General features: G+C 42.9%; 1 protein-coding gene across 2 annotated transcripts in view; it reads right to left on the reverse strand.

Annotated features, from left to right (window-relative positions):
• The window catches only part of SYNE1 (spectrin repeat containing nuclear envelope protein 1), a 645,053-nt gene that overhangs the window by 201,698 nt on the left and 422,543 nt on the right, over window positions 1–20,812 (reverse strand). For both annotated transcript variants that reach the window (XM_082249740.1, XM_082249741.1), the window contains 7 exons: window positions 20,557–20,694; window positions 19,363–19,548; window positions 18,934–19,056; window positions 18,654–18,836; window positions 18,195–18,338; window positions 4,587–4,781; window positions 114–254 (listed from right to left, as the gene is read on the reverse strand). In XM_082249740.1, the coding sequence (XP_082105866.1) occupies window positions 114–254; window positions 4,587–4,781; window positions 18,195–18,338; window positions 18,654–18,836; window positions 18,934–19,056; window positions 19,363–19,548; window positions 20,557–20,694 (1,110 nt within the window). The remainder of the gene's footprint in view (window positions 1–113; window positions 255–4,586; window positions 4,782–18,194; window positions 18,339–18,653; window positions 18,837–18,933; window positions 19,057–19,362; window positions 19,549–20,556; window positions 20,695–20,812) is intronic.

Below are 20,812 nucleotides of genomic sequence, written 5' to 3' on the forward strand. Positions count from 1 at the left end.
CTAGTCTTTTTTGGCCTTAATGATCAGTTCACACACTATTTATTGTACAAGAAGGTACAGAGAACTGAGTGCTGCCTTCAATTAGGAAGGGGGAAAATAAAGCTCAGTGATACCTGATTAACAGAAGCATCTGTATTAGCCACAGGTGAAGGTGAACGACAGGCCGGTGGAGAGGAAATCTCACTGTTGGTACCCTCCTCCCCTGATTCCTCAGTGACAGGTGATAGGAGAGTGTGACAGCGACCAGCGGTCATCTGCCATTAAAGACCATCAGAAGAACCACAGAAGGCAGCAAGTAGATCAAAGAAAGTAAGAGACAAGTGCACACACAAATCAACACACAGCAAAAGACAACTAATCAGCATCGGTGTATTCACATAAGAAATATATGTTATTTGAAAACTGACATAAAAACATAATTATTTCACAATAAAGATACTGTATGTATTGAGCTACCATGGCAGTCATACTAATAAATATGGTGACAGATGACATATGGAAAACTGGAAGTAAGAATGCTTATACAAGTAAACATAATGTATTTGAAACTATTTAAAGACTTGGAACTATTAATACTTTCATAAAATGAAGTCACAAAACTAGTGTCAAACACTTGGGACCCTATAAAATGAGCACCTTTATTATACCTAACAAAAGTAAAAACATATGTTATTCAGGTAAACACGTAAAAAGGTTATGTTATTGCCTTCTACTACCAAAATCGTGAGGCAGGTAATACCAACATATCTATAATGTCTTTAAGAACTTGTCACCAATAGGCATCTGTAATAGTATCAAAGACAATTCCCAAATTATTAAAACAGTGCAGTCTTACCTCACAGAGGCTGAATTTTTTATCTACTTGTACTCTCTCCCTGCCAGGGAAGTAGTATCAGGATGTGCTATCTCCCACGTGAGATTAGGGCTAGTGGCTGACACTAAAAAACTGTCACACAATAGTGCAAAAAGGACTTACTTAAAAGAATAAATTGTACTGATTTACTAAAGGCTAAAAGACTGTGCACTTTGCAAGTGCACTTGCACTCTGCAAGGGTATTTTCTCCAGAACATAGTAAATGAGATGAAGCTTCACTTTGCAAAAAATACCTAATCACAAGGAAAATAAAAAAAAATGCATTTTTGATTGCATATGATTGGCTGATATAAGTCAGCAGAGCTTCCTATCATTTACTTTGCTCTGGAGAAAATGCCCCTGTAGAGTGTAGCTGTCTAAAAAAATAAAAAATAACTTTTCCTATGTGAGTGCCTCTAAAGTCCACCATTGGCAGGACATGGTTCTGCATTTCTGTTTTCTTATAATTTTATGTGTATCCTACATGCCTTTTAAAAAAAATATAAAAATGTGTAAAAACAATTACAGGCATACCCCGCTTTAAGTACACTCACTTTACATACACTCGCGAGTAAGGACACAGCTTGTTCAGCTTGGCTTGGCACTACACCCGGTATTTAACATTGGCGTCTATAGGAAATCTTGGTCAGCTTGACATGGCACTGCTCCAAAACCATAAGTGACAGGGATACCAAACTTAGGGAGCACTGAGAGAGGACCCAGGACTACAACATATCCTTTTTGTGGCCGGCCAGCTTGCCTAGGTAATCTACCATGTCATAGTCCTGGATCCCCTTAACATGCTCCTCAAGCTTGGTGTCCTTATCACATGGTTTGGGAGCAATGCCATGTGAAGCTGACCAAGATTTCCTATGGAGCTAGTGTATTTACATGCATTGAGAAATGAAAAAAGGTATTGCTTCACTTTAAGTACATTTTTGTTTTACATACATGCTCTGGTCCCATTGTGTACTTAAAAGTGGGGTATGCCTGTATATACAATATATGCAAAAAAATACTTCTACAATCACTATTTAGGGACTCAATTAGCAGTCATTCAATATATGTCATTGAGACAATAGATGTATATGGATATACAATATCCATATAAGCATTCAATTCACTACTATGTTGTTCTTTATTTCTAGAACTCTTATTGTACTGCCAAACCCACTACCTTGTTTATCACAATGGAGATTTGCATTATTCTTGTGGTCCTTGGACATGCTTGAGCCCACCCACACTACTCCCTCAGTTCCCGATTTGGACGTTATGGACGTTTTTAGACAGCCCTTGGTCCTCAGCACCATATACACCACTCTAAGATGACTTTGTAAGGTACTATCTTTGGAGGGGGTTATATATACCCGGCAGGGATTTCTTTTCCCTCCTATCCCCATATTTTGCTTAAGTATTGAGTTACACATACTCTCTACTAACTAATTACTCCATGTTTACTACTTTCGTAGATATTTTTTCTAATCCAGGATGCAACCTCCATGTTCATCATACCCAGTTGACTTATATAGCATTCATTGTCCACTATTTACCAACCATCTATATTTATCAGATTCTACATGTTACCAGTTCAAAGCAATTTATTTGTCATGTTTATGTGAGATGACTTTACTATTGTGATGTACTGTTTTCATTATATATATGCTATTACTACTATGTATTCCAAGGATTTTATCTGCTGTGGTGGCTACAATAAACTTCTGGTTTTTACAACATTCCCCTTTTTTTGTTGCCTACGAATTTGCTATGACTACATGACATATCTGGCCTGATGACAGTTGCACACCTCACTCAAAAAGTTCTTTTTTTCATATAGCCAGGGATGGAGACACATTCTATGTGCCTCATTTAAAGTCCCAAAAACCATCCTTCTATGTACACTACTTTAGTCATTTTATATCTGTGCAATAATTATCTGTGCAAACAGGTTAAGACTGAACGTTTTTTACAAGATTGTGTGCATTTTTAACAAAGTAACCTGGCACAGGTAAAGACTGAACATTTTTTGTTGTTGGGCCATAGCAGTTGCTTATTTTTAAATGCTATATCCCGTATTGGTATGGCCATAATAACCTTTCATAGAAAAACTGAATAAAGATCGTGTGCATTTTTAAAAAAGTAACCTGGCACAGGTTGGATACATGTACACGGGACGTTTTAAAAAGTCCTTTGAACGCTGGAATTTAACTGCTTTGTAAAGGACGTTTAAAACGTCTGTTGTGTCGCGTTTGCAGCCGCGGTTAGCGGGCGTTTGCGCTCAGATACGTTTTTAGAGGTCAAAAAATCATTCCCCTTTAAAATGGAAAAACGCAAGTGCTAAACGCGGGTGATCGCGTTCGGTCGCGTTTTGCGTTTGAAACGCCGGTAAACACACGTTCTGAACATTCTGAACGCAAATAATTGCTTTCCAAAAAACGACACTGAACTCAACTGCCTCTAAATGACTGTAAACGACCCAGTGTGCATGGACAGATAAGATAACATAGAGGAGGGTTCAGGGGCTTCTGAAAAAAATGCCCAACTGCTCCAAAATGTCCTTTTACAAGTAGCAGTGTACATGAGGCCTAAGACTTAACATTTTTTATTGTTGGGCCATAGCAGTTACTTATTTTTAAATGCTATATCCCATATTGGTATGGCCATGAAAACCTTTCATAGAAAAACTGAATACAAGATCGTGTGCATTTTTAACAATGTAACCTGGGACAGGTAAAGACTGAACATTTTTTGTTGTTGGGCCATAGGCAGTTGCTTATTTTTAAATGCCATATCCCGTATTGGTATGGCCACTGAATACAAGATCATGTGCATTTTTAACAATGTAACCTGGCACAGGTAAAGATTGAACATTTTTTGTTGTTGGGCCATAGCAGTTGCTTATTTTTAAATGCCATATCCCGTATTGGTATGGCCACTGAATACAAGAACATGTGCATTTTTAACAATGTAACCTGGGACAGGTAAAGACTGAACATTTTTTGTTGTTGGGCCATAGGCAGTTGCTTATTTTTAAATGCCATATCCCGTATTGGTATGGCCACTGAATACAAGATCATGTGCATTTTTAACAATGTAACCTGGCACCCTAAGGTGTCCCTCCCACCACTTCTTATTTTGCAAGATGTCCCTGTTGCCTAGCAATGTAATTCTTAAATCAGTCCTCCTTTTTTTTTACCGCATTACAAATTTCACTAGCTAATTTTTTTGTATGCAAATCTAAGAAAATGATGGTACTGAAAGTTGCTTCAATGAATAGGGATCGTTAGCTAGGAAATGACAAAGTGACACCAGGGAGTGAATGAATTCGGTGATGTCTGTACACAGAATGCTCACAGTCACATGCCTTGGCCAGTAAACAAATAGCATGCAGGAAGGATGTGCTACACTAACAAAGGATACAATTGTGTACAGCTTAACATTTTAGCGAAATGCAATAGGACTGCATAGAAAAAAAGAAACAAACTATTTAAACGTATATGTTTAGGGGGAATGATCGTGTAATCTTCTGATTAGATATTCGCTGTTTTTATGTATGATTTAAGAAAATCTAAGAACTGTTTTATAACAGAAATGTTATGTAGAAGCAATCGGATATCTTTTTTTTTCAATTCTGTGCAAAACATGAGCCGACATCAGGAGCTGTGCTGGTGGCTTTGTTCCAGCCTACATGTAACGCAGCTCATACAATAGCAGCTAATGTGAGCAGAGGCCTTACCATAACAACTGACGGGTGAGCAGAGTGTGCAGGGAGGAGTTCAGCATCCAGTTCTTCCATTCCCTCTGTCAGTCCTTCCACTTCAGTCACAGTCAGTAACATCGTTGCATGTTTGGCTTTCATGGTTAACATCTTACATTTAGAATTCAGCGACGCTATCTGATCCTGATAGCCTTTGATTTTCTTTGCCAGCTCCTGCGAACACATTTTTTGGATTTAGGCAGAAACCATAGAAAGGAACGTGTAACAAAAAAAAAGAAAAAAATCAAGCTCTCATTGTGCTTCAGGCAGGCAAATAGGCTGGGTGCGTCTGGCCAATAAAATCGCAGCTCCCTAGCCCTGCATCATCCATCAGCAGCAGCTAAGAGGCAGGATGTTGTTGACTGTGAAAATGAACTAAGCCAGGCTGCATCTCACAATACAGGGAAACCACAGAACAGAAGTAGAAAGCTGCAGCGAGAAGAGGAAATGGCCGTGCATCTTTCAGGGCACAGATTCAAACCCAGCAAACACAACGGTTCAGCAGACAGATGGAGAGGCCAAACTGGCAAGATTCTAGTCACTTAATACAGAAAAGTAGAAGCTGACCCCCAGATGGCTTATGTCTCGGGCTTTGTAATGAAGTCATGTGATGACTGCCAGCATAAAATATGCAACGCTCAGCTCTCAGCCAAGCTTAAAACAATGACGGGAGAAGTTTTGAACAACAGGGGGCAACAATTGTTAAAGAAATGTTACCATCTAAGCCTGCATTCATACCTGAGAAGAGCATATTCCTGGTGAATTTAAAGCCTTTTTTTAGGGGTTTTATGGGCATTTTTCATGCGTTTTTGCATTTGTATCAAGCTTCAGGAGTTTGTTTCCTGGGCTGTGTGAAGGAAGAATAGCAGTTCTATAGGAGGAGAGTAAGGCCTCGTGCACACAGGGCATTTTAAAAAACGAGCTGCAAATCCAGTACCAATGCCAGGAAAAAGCGGCTGTAAAAACATGCTTTTAAAGCGGTTGTATCCTCATAAAAAAAAAAAAAAAACCCTGTAAGACAAAGGCATAATGAGCTAGTATGCATCGTATACTAACTCATTATGAAATACTTACCCTAGAATGAAGCCCCGACGCGGTCGCCCAGACACCGCTGAGAAAGCTGTCATGTTCCTTCAGCGTCTCTTCTGGGTTCAGCGGTTCCGGCGCCGTGAGTGGCCAGAGCCACGATGACGTCACTCCCGCGTATGCGCACGGGAGTTTACTTTCCGGCAAGTAGCCGGCAAGGAGCTCTGAAGGTTCAACGGACCTTCAGAGCGCATGCACGTCTGGTGTCAGCGGTTGCATGCAGGACAAATATCTCCTAAACCTTGTAGGTTTAGGAGATATTAATTGTACCTACAGGTAAGCCTTATTATAGGCTTACCTGTAGGTAAAAGTTAAAAATAAGACTATACTACTGCTTTAAAAGCGTTTTACATTGGCGTTAATGCGCATCTAGCCGTGTTAGCATCTAGCAGCATTTCTCTGCCCTCTTCTATTTTCCGCTCCCAAATCCAATTACACCATCTTAACCGCTTCCGGACCGCCCACCGCCAATTTACTGCGGCAGGGCGGCCATCCTGCGCGAAACGACGTAGGTCTACGACAGTCGGACGCCTGCAGCTAGGGGGCGAGCGCACGCCGCCACGCTCCCGTCCCCCATTCCGCAGCAGGGACTCCGATGCATGGGGCAGACAGCTCTGATTGCCGCCTGACACCCGGGATCGCTCCCCGCTGAGAGAGAAGAATGGTCAGCTGTTGTAAACACAGCCGACCATTCTTTTCTCTGGAATGATCACAGAGTGCCTGTGATCCTTCTATATAGGATCACAGGTCTCTATGATCATTTCACAAGCCCCACCCCCATACAGTAAGAAACACGCCCCTATGTACACATTTAACCCCTTGATCACCCACAGTGTTAACCCCTTCCCTGCCACTGTCATTATTACAGTGCATATTTTTAGCACTGATTACTGTAGTAATGTCACTGGTCCTCCCAAAAGTGTCAAAAATGTCAGTTAAGGGTCCGATCTGTCCGCCGCAATGTCGCAGTCCCGCTGAAAATCGCAGATTGCCACCATTACTAGTAAAAAAAAAAAAAAGAAAAAAACAATAAAAATGGCAAATCTTTCCTGTAGTTAGTAGACGCGACAACTTTTGCGCAAACCAATCAAAATATGCTAATTGTGATTTTTTTTCCAAAAAATGTGTAGCAGAAAACAAATTGGCCTAAAATGTTAAAAAAATTTGATTTTTAATTTTTTGGGGGGAATGTTATATAGCAGAAAGTGAAAAATATATTTTTTTCATAGAATTGTCGAAATTTTTTTGTTTATAGCACAAAAAATAAAAATTGCAGAGGTGATCAAATACCACCAAAAGAAAGCTCTATTTGTGGGAAAAAAAAGGACGTCAATTTTATTTGGGTACAGCATCGCACGACCGCGCAATTGTCTGTTAAAGTAACGCAGTGCCGTAACACAAATAATGGCCTGGTCATTATGGGGGAAAATCTTCCGGTCCAGAAGTGGTTAAAAACGATTGATGCGGTTTAATGCTGTATACAGTGATAACACGCATTTACTTGCATTTAGCTATGCTTAGCCATGTTTAGCCACATCAGCCGTTTTTACACCTGTAACACTGCTGCTCTAGAATGCACTGGCCCTGGGTGTCTTTGTAGCTTGAAAAGGCCAATGCCACTTACAGCTCCTAAAAGCCTATGTGTGCATGGACACAAAGAATAACATGGAGAGGTGTTTTTAAGCTGTAAAAATAATGCCTGACACCCCTAGGAGCAGCTGCAAAAACATCCAGTGTGAATGAGGCTGAATTCTTCAGGCATTAAAATGTGCATATCACACATTTATAGGCATTCCCATTAAAGTCCATAGTATTAAAAACGCCTGAATACTTAAAAAAAAAAAAAAAACGCTTGTGTACTTTTTTAGGGTCCATGCACACTGGGATAGAAAAACGCTGCTGTAGAAGCAGCTCAGTGTTATCCACATTAGGATGTTTGGAGGAATATTTTAAAGGAGTTGTAAAGGCAGAATGCATTCTACGCATTAAGATAAAAAGCTTTCTGTGTGTAGCAGCCTCCCTAGCACCCCCTAATGCTTACCTGAGCCCCATCTCTATCCAGCGATATCCACGAGTCCCTCGGCCATCCACTGCACCATTGGCTCCCGCAGCTGTCAATCAAAGTCAGTTAGCCAATCAGGAGAGAGCGGGACGGGGCAGAACTGCAGCTCCATGTCTGAATGGACACAGGGAGCTGCAGCTCGGCTCGGCTCACCCCAATAGCAAGCTGCTTGCTGTGGGGGCATGTGACAGGAAGGAGGGGCTAGAAAAAAGGGGGGCTAAAAAAAAAAAACGAGACTTTACAATCACTCTAAGCTCAGCGTTTAGAGGTAAAAAAAAACCCTTCTGGATCATGTTTTTGAGAGCAGCTTTTAGTTACTCCTAAACGCAGCGTTTAAGAGCGTTTGCATTTTCAAGTGTACATTAAAAAATATGCAGAGGGGAATGTTTTGGAAAAAAAAGCGCTTGTAAAAGCAAATGCCCATAAAATCTTCTAAGCACTTGTGCAATGTGAGCTACTATGAGCATTTTTTATGCCGCTTTTTTTGCCACAGGTTCTGGCATTTTTTCTGCCCCTAGTGTGCATGGACATAGCATGGGCCTAGAGCATAGGGTGACTGAGCGTTCAAGTGTGAACAGGCACAACTGGAAAGAATGGTCAGGCATAGTAAGAGCCCTTTCACACTGAGGTGCTTGAAAACTGCCCATAAAACTCTGAGCACACTTGCGGCTCTTTAGCCGCATTTTTCAGGCGCTTTGTAGGCATTAGCAGTGTGCTTTTTTATACACGTGACTCAAAAAACTGCTTCAAGAACCATTTTGAGGCGCTTTTGAAGCGCTTTTTGGGCGTTTTTGAGGCATTCCCCATTCATTTTAAAAGAGAGGGGCGTTTTAGAGGCACTTATTTAGCACTCCAAACATGACACCACGAAAGTCCCATACATTGCCCCCCCCCCCCTCTACATATGTTCTCTTGGAGTCATTCGTGTTGTGAATGCACTGGCCCATTGAGGTTTGGCTACATGGGCGTTTCCCAATCCCAATTGGGCTACTTTATTGCAGCTGCTTCATGATGACCCCTGTTAACATTTTTTGTTCATGCTCCAAAGATGCTGCTTGCAGAATTTTTTGCACTGCCCCCCAGCGCACCACCCCAGTGTGAAAGCATTCATTAAATGTAATGTGAATAGGTTTTCGTGAGCTTTTCCGGTGCTTTTTTTAGCTCAAAAATTGCTTGAAAAGCACCTCAGAGTGATAAGGGTCTTAGGCGTCATCAGGTACAGGGAAGCAGCAAAAAAAACAAAAAAACACTCAAGTGTGAATGGGGCTAAAACATGGGAACTGTACTGATATTACCTAAATAAATACAATGCAAAGAATAGAGATTTGATTTATGCAGCTGGAAATGAGTCACAAATATTCCTTAAGAAGTAATCAGATAAAAATGGCTTCAATACAGCACAGTCCATCAATCAATTAGGATTCATCTTTCACTAATTAGAGTCCAGTAAATAGAAAAATTATGGGTTTGCTATGGGTAGCTGCACTTTGCACCTCATCCCTGTTCTCTGTATTCTCTAGAACTACAGTATGTAATCTGTTCACACATATTTATACATTCTACACATTACGATACCTATACAGCTGGCTAAGGTAACCTGTTGCTTTCTATACATTGCATGTGGGCCTACAGTATACAGTATATCCTAGGTATTGCCAATTGTACATGACATCAGCCTTATAAGAAGGAGTTCAATTAATATAGGAAACAACCAGGTGATACAACAAATGTTATTATGCAGTAAAATAAAGCTCAGTAAAATTACTAAGTTGTTTTTTCAAACCCCTATTTTTTACATCTGATCATTTCAATGGGAACATACTGTATGATAGTTTATAGCGGTGATATGTACAGTATCTCACAAAAGTGAGTACACTCCTCACATTTTTGTAAATACTTTATTATATCTTTTCATGTGACAACACTAAAGAAATTACACTCTGCTACAATGTAAAGTAGTGAGTATACAGCTTGTATAACAGTGTAAATTTTCTGTCCCCTCAAAATAACTCGACACACAGTCATTAATGTCTAAACCGCTGGCAACAAAAGTGAGTACACCCCTAAGTTAAAATGTCCAAATTGGGCACAAAGTGTCAATATTTTGTGTGGCTACCATTATTTTTCAGCACTGCCTTAACCTTCTTGGGCATGGAGTTCACCAGAGCTTCACAGGTTGCACCTGGAGACCTCTTCCACTTCTCAATGAGGACATCATGGAGCTGGTGGATGTTAGAGACCTTGCGCTCCTCCACCTTCCGTTTGAGGATGCCCCACAGATGCTCAATAGGGTTTAAGTCTGGAGACATGCTTGGCCAGTCCATTACCTTTACCCTCAACTTTTTTAGCAAGGCAGTGGTCATCTGTGAGTTTGGGGTCGTTATCATTTTGGAATACAGCCCTGCGGCCCAGTCCCTGAAGCGAGGGGATCATGGTCTGCTTCAGTATGTCACAGTACATGTTGGCATTCATGGTTCCTTCAATGAACTGTAGCTCCCTAGTGCCGGCAGCCTGGTTGCCACCACATACACTTGACACCATCTGAGCCAAATAAGTTTATCTAGGTCTCATCAGACCACAGGACATGGTTCCAGTAATCCCTGTCCTCAGTCTGCTTGTCTTCAGCAAACTGTTTGCGGGCTCTCTTGTGCATCATCTTTAGAAGAGTTTTGCTTCTGGGGTGACAGCCATGTAGATCAATTTGATGCAGTGTGTGGCGTATGGTCTGAGCAATGACAGGCTGTCCCCCCACCCCTTCAACCTCCGCAGCAATGCTGGCAGCACTCATACGTTTATTTCCCAAAGACAACCTCTGGATATGACGCTGATCATGTGCATTCAACTTCTTTGGTCGATCATGGCAAGGCCTGTTCTGAGTGGAACTTGTCCTATTAAACTGCTGTATGGTCTTGGCCACCATGCTGCGGCTCAGTTTCAGGGTCTTGGCAATCTTCTTATAGCCTAGGGCATCTTTATGTAGAGCAACAATTATTTTTTTCAGATCCTCAGAGAGTTCATGAGGTGCCATTTTGAACGTCCAGTGACCAGTATTAAAGAGTGAGAGTGATAACACCAAATTTACCACACCTGCTCCCCATTCACACCTGAGACCTTGTAACACTAACAAGTCACAGGACACCGGGGATGGAAAATGGCTATTGGGCCCAATTTGGACATTTTCACTTAGGGGTGTACTCACTTTTTTGCCATCTGTTTAGACATTAATGGCTGTGTGTTAAATTATTTTAAGGGAACTGCAAATTTACACTGTTATGCAAGCTGCAAACTCCTTACTTCAGTGTTGTCACATGAAAACATATAATAAAATATTTACAAAAATGTGAGGGGTGTACTCACTTTTGTGAGATACTGTATTTTCTTTATTATGATCAAGGCAAAAAATAGGATTAAAAAAAATGGGATTTTTTGTCTTGCCGTAAAATCCATTTCTCTGATGTTCATTGACAGACAAAAATAAAGTATGTGAAAAAAAAAAATAATAATTAAATAAACTAACAAGTAAAATCCATATTCCCATAAAATTCAAGCATGGAATCAAAAAATCTGTGGAATCAAAAAAATGTCTGTGAGAACGCCCATTGGGAATGTCACTTCCGGGTAATTGGAACTTATGCGGAAGTGTGGTGGAATGCCACCACAGGAGCCTAACTATCTATATATGCGATTTACTTCTCTAAGCATTGTAAGTGCAATTCCTTTATGTATATGAAATTAAAGCTCAAACATATTACACTATTGGGCTATTCTTTGTCTTCCAGTTTGAGCATTGGTCACTAGGAGGTATCCAAGAACCTGTACCCACCAAACTTACCAGCCAAAGCCTGATAGACACCTACGCAGTATTGCCCAGGGGTCCTCACTGTCTGGTAAGTGAATTCACTTTGGGGGGGGGGGGGGCATGAAACAAATTCACTTTGCACAAAAGTCACATGGATATTTTGGATTAAGGAGCACCTTCCACAAACTTTTACTGGACACTTGCTTGTTAATGTATTTTTTCATAAGTTTTTTAAAAAAAAAAATTCTGATCACATTTTTTCGGTTATTCATCACAAACTTTCACTGGACACTAGCTTGCCTATGGATTTTTTATAATAATCAAAAAAAAAATGATTTTGATTCCATGCTTGGATTTTATGGGAATATGGATTTTACTTGTTAGCTTATTTAACAATTAATTTTATTTCATTTTTTCACATACTGAATTTCTAATAGTTACATGTAGTAGCACTTGTTACATATTGGGGATGTTGAACTGTTTCTTGCGCTGTGGTATTGTTATACATTTTCTCTTTCGTTCATTGACGGACACAGCTCTTCATCTTCTTGACCGTAGGGACGTCCCAAAGCAATGTCAAACATGAGGGGTGGGAACAGCAGAAAAAATAAACTTCCCCAAGGCTAAACATAGCCAACCAGCCAACCTGGAGCTCAACTGTCAACAACTTTAGCTCACCTGAAAAAAACATCCTCAAAGAGGACAAGTCCTCTAAACAACAGCCTGCAAAACTTTGTGGTCAAAAGAAGCATCCGCAGATGCCAACACATATACTTTATAAAACTTTTTGAATGTGTGTACAGACGACCAGGTAGTTGCCTGCAAACCTGCATCACTGACGCCTTGAACGGAAGGCCCAGGAGGCACTAAGCACCTGAGTAGAGTGCGCCGTGACAGGGAAAGGAGGAACCTGACCCTTATTAGAATAAGCCTGAACCACAGTCTGTCTGTTCCATCTAGAAATGGTTGCAGCAGAAGCAGCCAGCCCCTTGCGGAGTCCATCAGTGAGGACAAATAGTGAGTCTGATTTCCTAAAAGATTCCATAGCTGCCAGATACACCCTTATTGCCTGAGCCACATCCAGGGAGTGCAAGGCAACTTCCTTAGGATGCTTAGGCTTGGGACACAGGGAGGGCAACACAAAGTCTTCATTCAGATGAAAGTCAGGGACGACCTTCGGAAGGAACGATGGACATGGATGCAGAACCACCCTATCCCTGTGAACCGCCAGGTAAGGTGAACGACAAAACAACGTCGCCAGTTCAGACACCCTGAACGCCGAAGTAATGGCCACCAAAAAGGCCACCTTCTGAGACAACGTAAGCAAGGGAATCTCCCGAGTATTTTCAAAGGGAGGTTTCTGGAGAACTGACAACACCAAACTGAGGTCCCACGGCGGCAATGGAGACCACACTGAAGGAACCAAGTGTCCCATGCCCTGGAGAAAAGTACGCACCAAAGAGTGTATGGTCAATGGGCGTTGAAAGAAAACAGCCAAGGCCGAGACCTGGCCCTTGATGGTACTCAAGGCCAGGCGCTGCACAATCCCTTGTTGGAGGAAAGCCAGGTTTCGAGCCACCGAAAAGGAACAGGGCTGAACCAGGAGGGATTCACACCACGCAATGTACGTCTTCCACATACGACGGTGATGGTAAATCTTCCTAGAAGAAGATTTTTTAGCTTTTAACAGCATAGGAATCACAGAGTCAGACAACCCTCTGTCCTTCAGCATCTGGCTCAACAGCCAAGCCATAAAGGCCAGAGACTGTAAAGCAGGATGGAAGATTGGCCCTTGGGACAGCAGATCTTCCCTGAGATGGAGTCTCCAAGGAGCATCGGAGATCGGAGTACCAAGACCGGTGAGGCTAGTCTGGAGCCACTAGGATAACCGGAATCCCTTCTGCCTCGATTCTGCGTAGTGGTCTCAACAGAAGCTGGAGAGGAAGAAAGGCGTAAATCGGACAATACTGAATCCAAGGAACCACCAAAGCATCTGTAGCGACGGCTAGAGGACCCCGAGCCCGTGCCACAAACCTCTGAACCTTCCTGTTGAGGTGAGAGGCCAACAGATCTACCTCTGGAGTACCCCACCGGAGACATAACTGATGAAACACCTCCGGATGAAGAGACCATTCTCCCTGGTCTAACGCCTGTCGACTAAGATAGTCCACTTGCCAATTTTCCACCCCTGGATATGTGCACAGCAGAGAGATCTGGAACAAATATTTCTGCCCACCTTAGAATCCACCTGCTTTCGGAGCCTCCAGGACACTTCTTGTGCCCCTTGGTAATTGACATTGGCCACGGTCATGGCATTGTCCGATTGAATCCGCATCGGACATCCCTGGAGGCGACTTGTCCAATGATCCAGACAAAGTCTGATTGCTCAGAGCTCCAGTACATTGATTAGTAGTCTGGACTCTTCCTGAGACCAGACCCCCTGAGCACAATCTGCGCCGAGGACGCCTCCCCACCAGGACAGGTGCATGCAAGTCCGAAGAGATGACCGCCTGCTGGTCAACAAAAGCCGGATTGCCTCCTGCAACTTTTGAAGTTGAAGAATGAAGAACACTCTGGCTGAGGACGAGTCCAGAGTCAGACCCAGATAGACTAGGCTTGTGGACAGAGCCAGGGCAGGCTTCTGAAGATTCAGAACCCAACCAAACTCCCTCAGCGTTTTCAGAGTAATCTCCAAGTTGTCCAATAAGGCGGACAAAAATCATCCAGGTACCCCAGTCCTACGATCCCCTGCTGATGCAGTAATGCTAGAACCAGGGGCCAACACTTTCGTGAAGACCCGAGGAGCGGAAGAGAGACCAAAGGGTAATGCCACAGATTGAAAATGCTCCTCGCCCATGGCAAAGCAGAGGAAACGCTGATGGGCAACACATATTGGGATGTGAAAGTAGGCATTCTTGATATCGATGAAAGTGAGGAAATCCCCCTGATGTAAGGACGCCACCACCGTGCGCATGGACTCCAAGCGGAACTTCTGTAGCCACACAAAGTGGTTTAGCGCCTTGTTGTCCGGTATTGGGCGCACCTTGCCCACCTTCCTGGGAATTGTAAACAGGTGTGAGTAAAAACCTTTAAAAAGTTTTGACTTTGGAGCCAGAACAATCACCCTTGAAGTAACAAATCTTGCACTGCCCCATAGAGATCCTTTAACCGATCTGGGGATAAGTGCAGGTTGGAAGGGAAGAACCTTTCTGGAGGATATGATCATAATTCGATCTTGTAGCCCGAGCAAATGACTTTGTGGACCCACTTGTCCTGGATCAATCTACAGGTCCAAGCAGCCTAGACGTCCCCCCACCCCCGATACGGGTGAGGGCACCTCTTCATGTGGAGGAATTTTTGTCCGCAGGTCTGGCAGCACCTGCTTGTGGTTTGCCCAACCAAGACTTTTTGGAACCTCCAACAGAGGACTGAAAGGCCTTGGATCCCTTGTCTTGAGACCTTGAGGGATGAAAAAGTCACTTGTGAGTCGAAAAGGAGGGGTCCCCGTCTGTGACAAGACTCTTTACCCCTGGAAGCCTGAGTAAGAAGAGTACACTTTCCCCCTGTGAGGCTCTTGATGATGTCATCCAAGGAAGCTCCAAACAGGCGATCCCTCACGAATGGAAGATCAGACAAGGCCTTCTTAGAAGCCTGGTCCGCAGACCAGCATTTCAGCCAGATATTGGGCCGCAGGACCACTGCTGAGACAGACAGTCTATAAAGCAGGGGAGCGGCATCCAAAGAGGCGTCACAGACAAACTGTAGCCCTTGGACCAACTGATCCGCCAGCTCCACCAAGGCAGGGGGGAGCTGCTTCTCCTCCAGGTCCGGGCGTAAAAATGCTTAGCCCACTCAGTCAGAGTTCGTGACACCAGGGAAATAGTAATTACTGGCCTAGTCGCTGAACCAGCCACAGCCACATATGGCAGGCCAGAGCCTCTACCCTCTTATTTGCTGGACCTGTAAAGGCCGGGGACTCCTCAATCGGTATGAAGGCAGCTCAATTTGACCTGGAAACCGGTGAGTCCACTACAGATGGAACCCTCCACTTGTAACACAGTTAATCCTCATAAGGATACTGCAAGCAAAAACACTTAGCAACCACTGTGTTTTGGACAACCCCACAGTTTTGTGACAATGTTGCCAAGGTAAGCGGAAAGAGGAACACCCTTGCCGCTTTGGAGGGCCTGTGGGTGCAAAAAGGAGCCAGTGCCTCCGACTCCGCATCGGCCGCAACTTCCATTTTTAAAGTTTCACGCACTAACACTAGCAGTGCTTCCACCAGCGCCTATTTAAGCCCAGCTAGAGGAGCAGAGGAATCATCCTCACTATCTGAGCACTTAGGGTGTGTGGACGCAGACCCAGTAGGGTCGCTATATACTAAGCTCACTCCGAAAAACATAATCAGGGGAGGCCGCCGACTGCAATCCCGCAAATGGGATGCTGGCCAAGGGCCCACAACGGACCACCTATTGGACCCTGCAAAAAAACAAGAGGGTCGCCCTCTGAGCCCTCCATAGAGGACATAAAAGGACATAGCCCCCTTAAAAGGGGGCCTCCCACCATGACGCGGAAGTGCAAGGAGGGTACCCTCACTAAAAAAGGGCAGATGTCCCACACAATAATGGCAGCAAGGCTGTCATAAAAAAAAAAAATGAAGGGGGCACTACCCCTTCCAAGGGAAGTGCCAAGATGACCATATGGCCTAGCAGGCTGCAATCTGCAGCCTAAGTTTTTGCGGAGGCCAAGTCACACTTGAACATTTCCTCAGCCCGGCAGGTGCCCAAAAGAAGAATGGGGGCTTCACCTACACATACTGAGGTCACCCCCTTAACGGCGGCACCCAACTAAATTTTTAAAAGGCACTCAGCCAGCAGGACGCGAGCCCCAGCGGAGCCAACCACCCAGGGGTAGCGGAGGCGAAGGCGGATGCCCAAACAGGAGGCAGTGGCATCAGCCACCCTCACAGAGGGTTTCAAGCTAGTAGGCTTGCAAAGCGGCGGCCTACATTTTTGGCGCGTACCCACGGATGATGTTAAAACATCCGCTCCCTCAGCCCAACAATCGTCGCAGGGAGCCCAGAGGACATCCCTGCCCTAGTCATGAACCCCCAGGGTGGCAGGGAACCCTGCTCAACCACCCATTGTGCCCAAGGAAAATCTGGTCAGCCCGGTCAGCAGCCTGGTCAGCAGCCCAGTCAGCAGCAACTTCAACCAGCCCCCCTTAAGATCATGTGGCAACAGCCAGCTCATAACCTCAGAGGAGGGTGTGTGGGGGGCCAAAAGACCCACAGTGACTGAAATTTTAGAGGAGCTGGGGGGAAGGATGGGAACCTGGGGGTCTAACCATCCCAAGGAGGGGCCCACGTCCTCCCCAAAACCCTCCAGGGGTAGTGGGGGTACAGCTACTTACCACACCAGGAACAGGGTGGGCACCACTCTGGAAAGGACACCACTCCATCGAAATGTGGGTGCTGTTGGCCAGGAGGAAACACTGCGACTTAGGCCGAAGCCAGTTTGTATGTGCCCTCCTAAGATGTTTAACTCACAGGCCAGCCCCCGTCCAGTGGGGCTAGGTCACGGCCGAACTAGTGCTTAGCTGCTGTCTGCACGCGCTCGCTGGCTGGACTGGGGGGACCCCAAGGATCTATATTATCCAGTTCAACAAAATAATAAAAAGAGGAAAAAATTCCACATAAAAAGAAAAAATTGCCAGGACCAGAGATCGCAGCAAGGAACTAGGTCCTTACTCCTGACTAGGCGGAAAAACAACTGAATACCTATAGCAGGAAGTGGGAGTATACTCCCAGGTACTGCCCCATAGGCATGTTCAAGATTTTCTCTGCCTAGTGTGCTACTCCTGTAGCGGGCGGTATAACCCTATGCTCAAGAAGATGAAGAGCTGTGTCTGTCAATGAACGAAAGAGAAATGCATGCTTTTTGTCGGGAAAATGCAAAGAAAATACATACAAAGGCATATATAGGACTGAAGGCGAAAAAAAAAGCTGACTTTTTTTAACATTTTTGTCTAATTTGAGGCCTATGTTTATCTGAGGCATATTTAAATGATCTTACTAAAAACTAACTCACTACCCTTCAGGAAGTCTGTTCCAATCATTTACTACTTTTTTGCTAAAATAACACTTTCTAATATTACTCTTGAACTTTCCTTCTGCTAGTTGAAGGTTGTATCCCTTTTTCTAGATCTCAGCTTTATACTGAAAATGTAGCCCTCTCAGCTGAACCTTATTCACCACTTTCAAGCTGAAGTCTATCTATGGCTATTTTTGCAGATACAGTGGTCCAGCTTGGACCGATATAAGTATAAATGTGCCACACTTGGCCAATCCCCATGGAAGCTGCAAACCACTGTAGTACGCACTGCCACTTCAGTGATCACAACTAGCTTCCAGGTCCCATTCAGACTACACTTTGCATTTTCTCAATGAATGCAGAGTGTTCTCTAATTTGACAAAGTGGAGATCATGTCATCACGGCCTGGCCTCTCCACCTTGTAGAAATCTGGCCTTGCAAAGTATCTCTGCATGGAAAAGAACGTGTATAAATAAATTAACTTTGAAAAAAATACAATAAATCATACACAGAAAAGAGCCACAAAAAATGATCTAGATATAGAATACCTCATGGCGTTTGATTTGGATCTGTAGTTTTTGGATGTTGTTAGTTGTTACTTTTGCATCTTGTAATTCCCGATGTGCTTCCTCAATGAGATGCTGCAAATGTTTCATTTCCTGTTCATACTGTTCATACTGGACTACTGCCTCCTATGGGTTAAGGAAACAAAGCAACAACTTCAACTGAAACTGTATAAATGCAAAATACAATTTGTATATTTTTTTCAAATGCCCAGTGTTAAAACAGGGGGCAAAACTATATACCGATTCACACTGGATAGCAAAATCCATGCACTGCCCCACACAATGAATTTCCAGGCTGAGTTTGTACTGAGCACTTATACCATTATTAGCATATATTTATATATTTGGGACATACAAAAGCAAACTTACAGCAACAAGGCTGATGGATAGATTAGATTCCCAAACATGTGCTGTTTTACTGAGTTCTCATAAAGTACTTACCTGCATTATATTGCACTGTTGGATAGCTGTATGTTGAAGACGGCTGGTCTCTTCTAGCAGCCTGACAGCTGTACAGCATATAGGAAGGCTGGTGACTACCTCTTCAGGGATTCTTAAGGCACTCTGGCAAACCTGTACAGCTTGTACTTTTGGCTTCAGAGACTCCATTTTCGAAAGGAGATGCTGTCAATATAACAATTATTATACAGAAGTTTTTAGTAAACATCCTAAACTGAAGCTGAACCTAAAACTTTTAGAAGTAAACTCAACACCATCTCACCTGTCGATGTGATAGTTGTTCCTTAAGACTCAAGCGTCCAAGCTCTGGAGAAGTTAGCGTAGATTGGGCTTGGGCCAGTGCTGTTTGTAAAGCTCTCACTTCACTTTCAAACTTTTTCATATCCTGAAAAGCATAATTTAAATCAAGACAATATTACATAATTGGGGGATTATTGATTATTTTGCAAAACAATATAAACTGTAGTTATGTTAGCACACAACGTAACTGTCACACAATTATAAGACAACAGCATAATATCTGAACTAAGAGTAAGTATGTTCTCTTAGTTTAGACACTACAAAAATTATGGGCATTCTTATTAGAGAGTTATAAACCAATACCAAAGCTTCTACTGGCCACAGGGGCCCAATGTGCAGGAGTCAATGTTAATAACCAAATGTTAAGGATCTTCTAATATAAGAATCTTACTTCTGCAGCATCATAAAGGCTCTGCAAGCGTTGTTTGATTGTTTGTTGCAGTTCTTCAGTCTCTCGGCCAAGTTCCGATACTTGCTGACACAATCCTTCAGTATGGTACACGCTTGATAAGTAATCTATTTTCTCATTCATAGCTTCTAGATCATTGCGTATATCTCTAGACTCATCTAACATAGCCTTTGAACAAAAAAACATATGTACAGTTATTTCATGGAACGAGTTAAAGCATTTAGTAAGCTGCTACTCTCATGCAACTATGCAAAAAGTCAAATCTCTCAATTTACTTTGACATATTGTCAGTAGGAAGGCAGCAGGTGTGTTCTTTCTGAATTCTGTGCAGCGTTGGCTTCCTACATAACCAATCATATTTAAAATTGCATGGTAGATTTGAATCTGATTAGTGGCTGTGATAATTGTCTTAGTAATGGATTTCTGTATGTGAGGGTCAGGCAGGGGTTTCAGTATCATCAATAGGTGCATTCCAAGATTACCATATTATAGACCAAAGGAACTGGCATTGACTAGTAAAATCTCTAAATAACAAAAACTAAGCTACCATGAACTTTGTTTAGCATCTTAGGGCTTTCTATTTCGACAGGAAGATTCTTTAAGGCACTGCATGTATAAGACTAGATAAAGAGAACAAATATACTGTGATTTCGATCTATTCTTGAATGTGATTGAAATCATGCCTCATTGTGTACAGTTTTCTTAAGCATGTTCTTTTATTTCTATGCAAAATTCCTTGCTTGGAGATCCTGCCACTTAAAACGCTTCCAGTTACAGGCTTACAACAATAAAGCTGGCCATAGACAGTTGAAATTAATTCAAACCATGTATGGACGGGCTAAATGTACCCAAGTTGATCGATCGATCAACTTTGGTACAACCAGCCTGCCAGATTTTACATGCGATTATTGCTAATAGCTGTTACAGCAATAATCACTGCGTTCTCTTGGCATCAAATGTACACAGAATTTTCGTACGAATCATCATGAGAATATTCTCGTCTGGAAGTCTGCTAGTGTATGGCCAGTATTAGAATTTCCATGCACTTCAAGGTCTTGGCCAATAATTATGCACCTAAAATATTTTCCAAATTGTGTGAAACACATACATAGTTATCCAAAGTAATCTATCTAGCGGTGTAAGTGGTAAACTACTGAAACTTCAGCCACAACATACCTGGTGAGCCACTGCCTGATCACGAAGCTGACTTGATGAATTCCAGGTGATGAGAGCATGCACTAATATTTTTGCCTTCCCTATCCAACGCAGAATAAATTCTAGCATTTCATTGTATTCCTCCAGTTGAACAACAGCCTATAAAAAAATTAAAGTTGGTGGCAAACATATAAACATTAAACAAAGAAATCAGGAGGAAAGGAAAGCAGCTGTCCACAGCAATCAACCAGGCATGTTAAGACCACTGAAATTTGTT

This window comes from Pelophylax lessonae, assembly GCF_965119305.1.
Source record: "Pelophylax lessonae genome assembly, chromosome: 3".
Classification (NCBI taxonomy): Eukaryota; Metazoa; Chordata; class Amphibia; order Anura; family Ranidae; genus Pelophylax; species Pelophylax lessonae.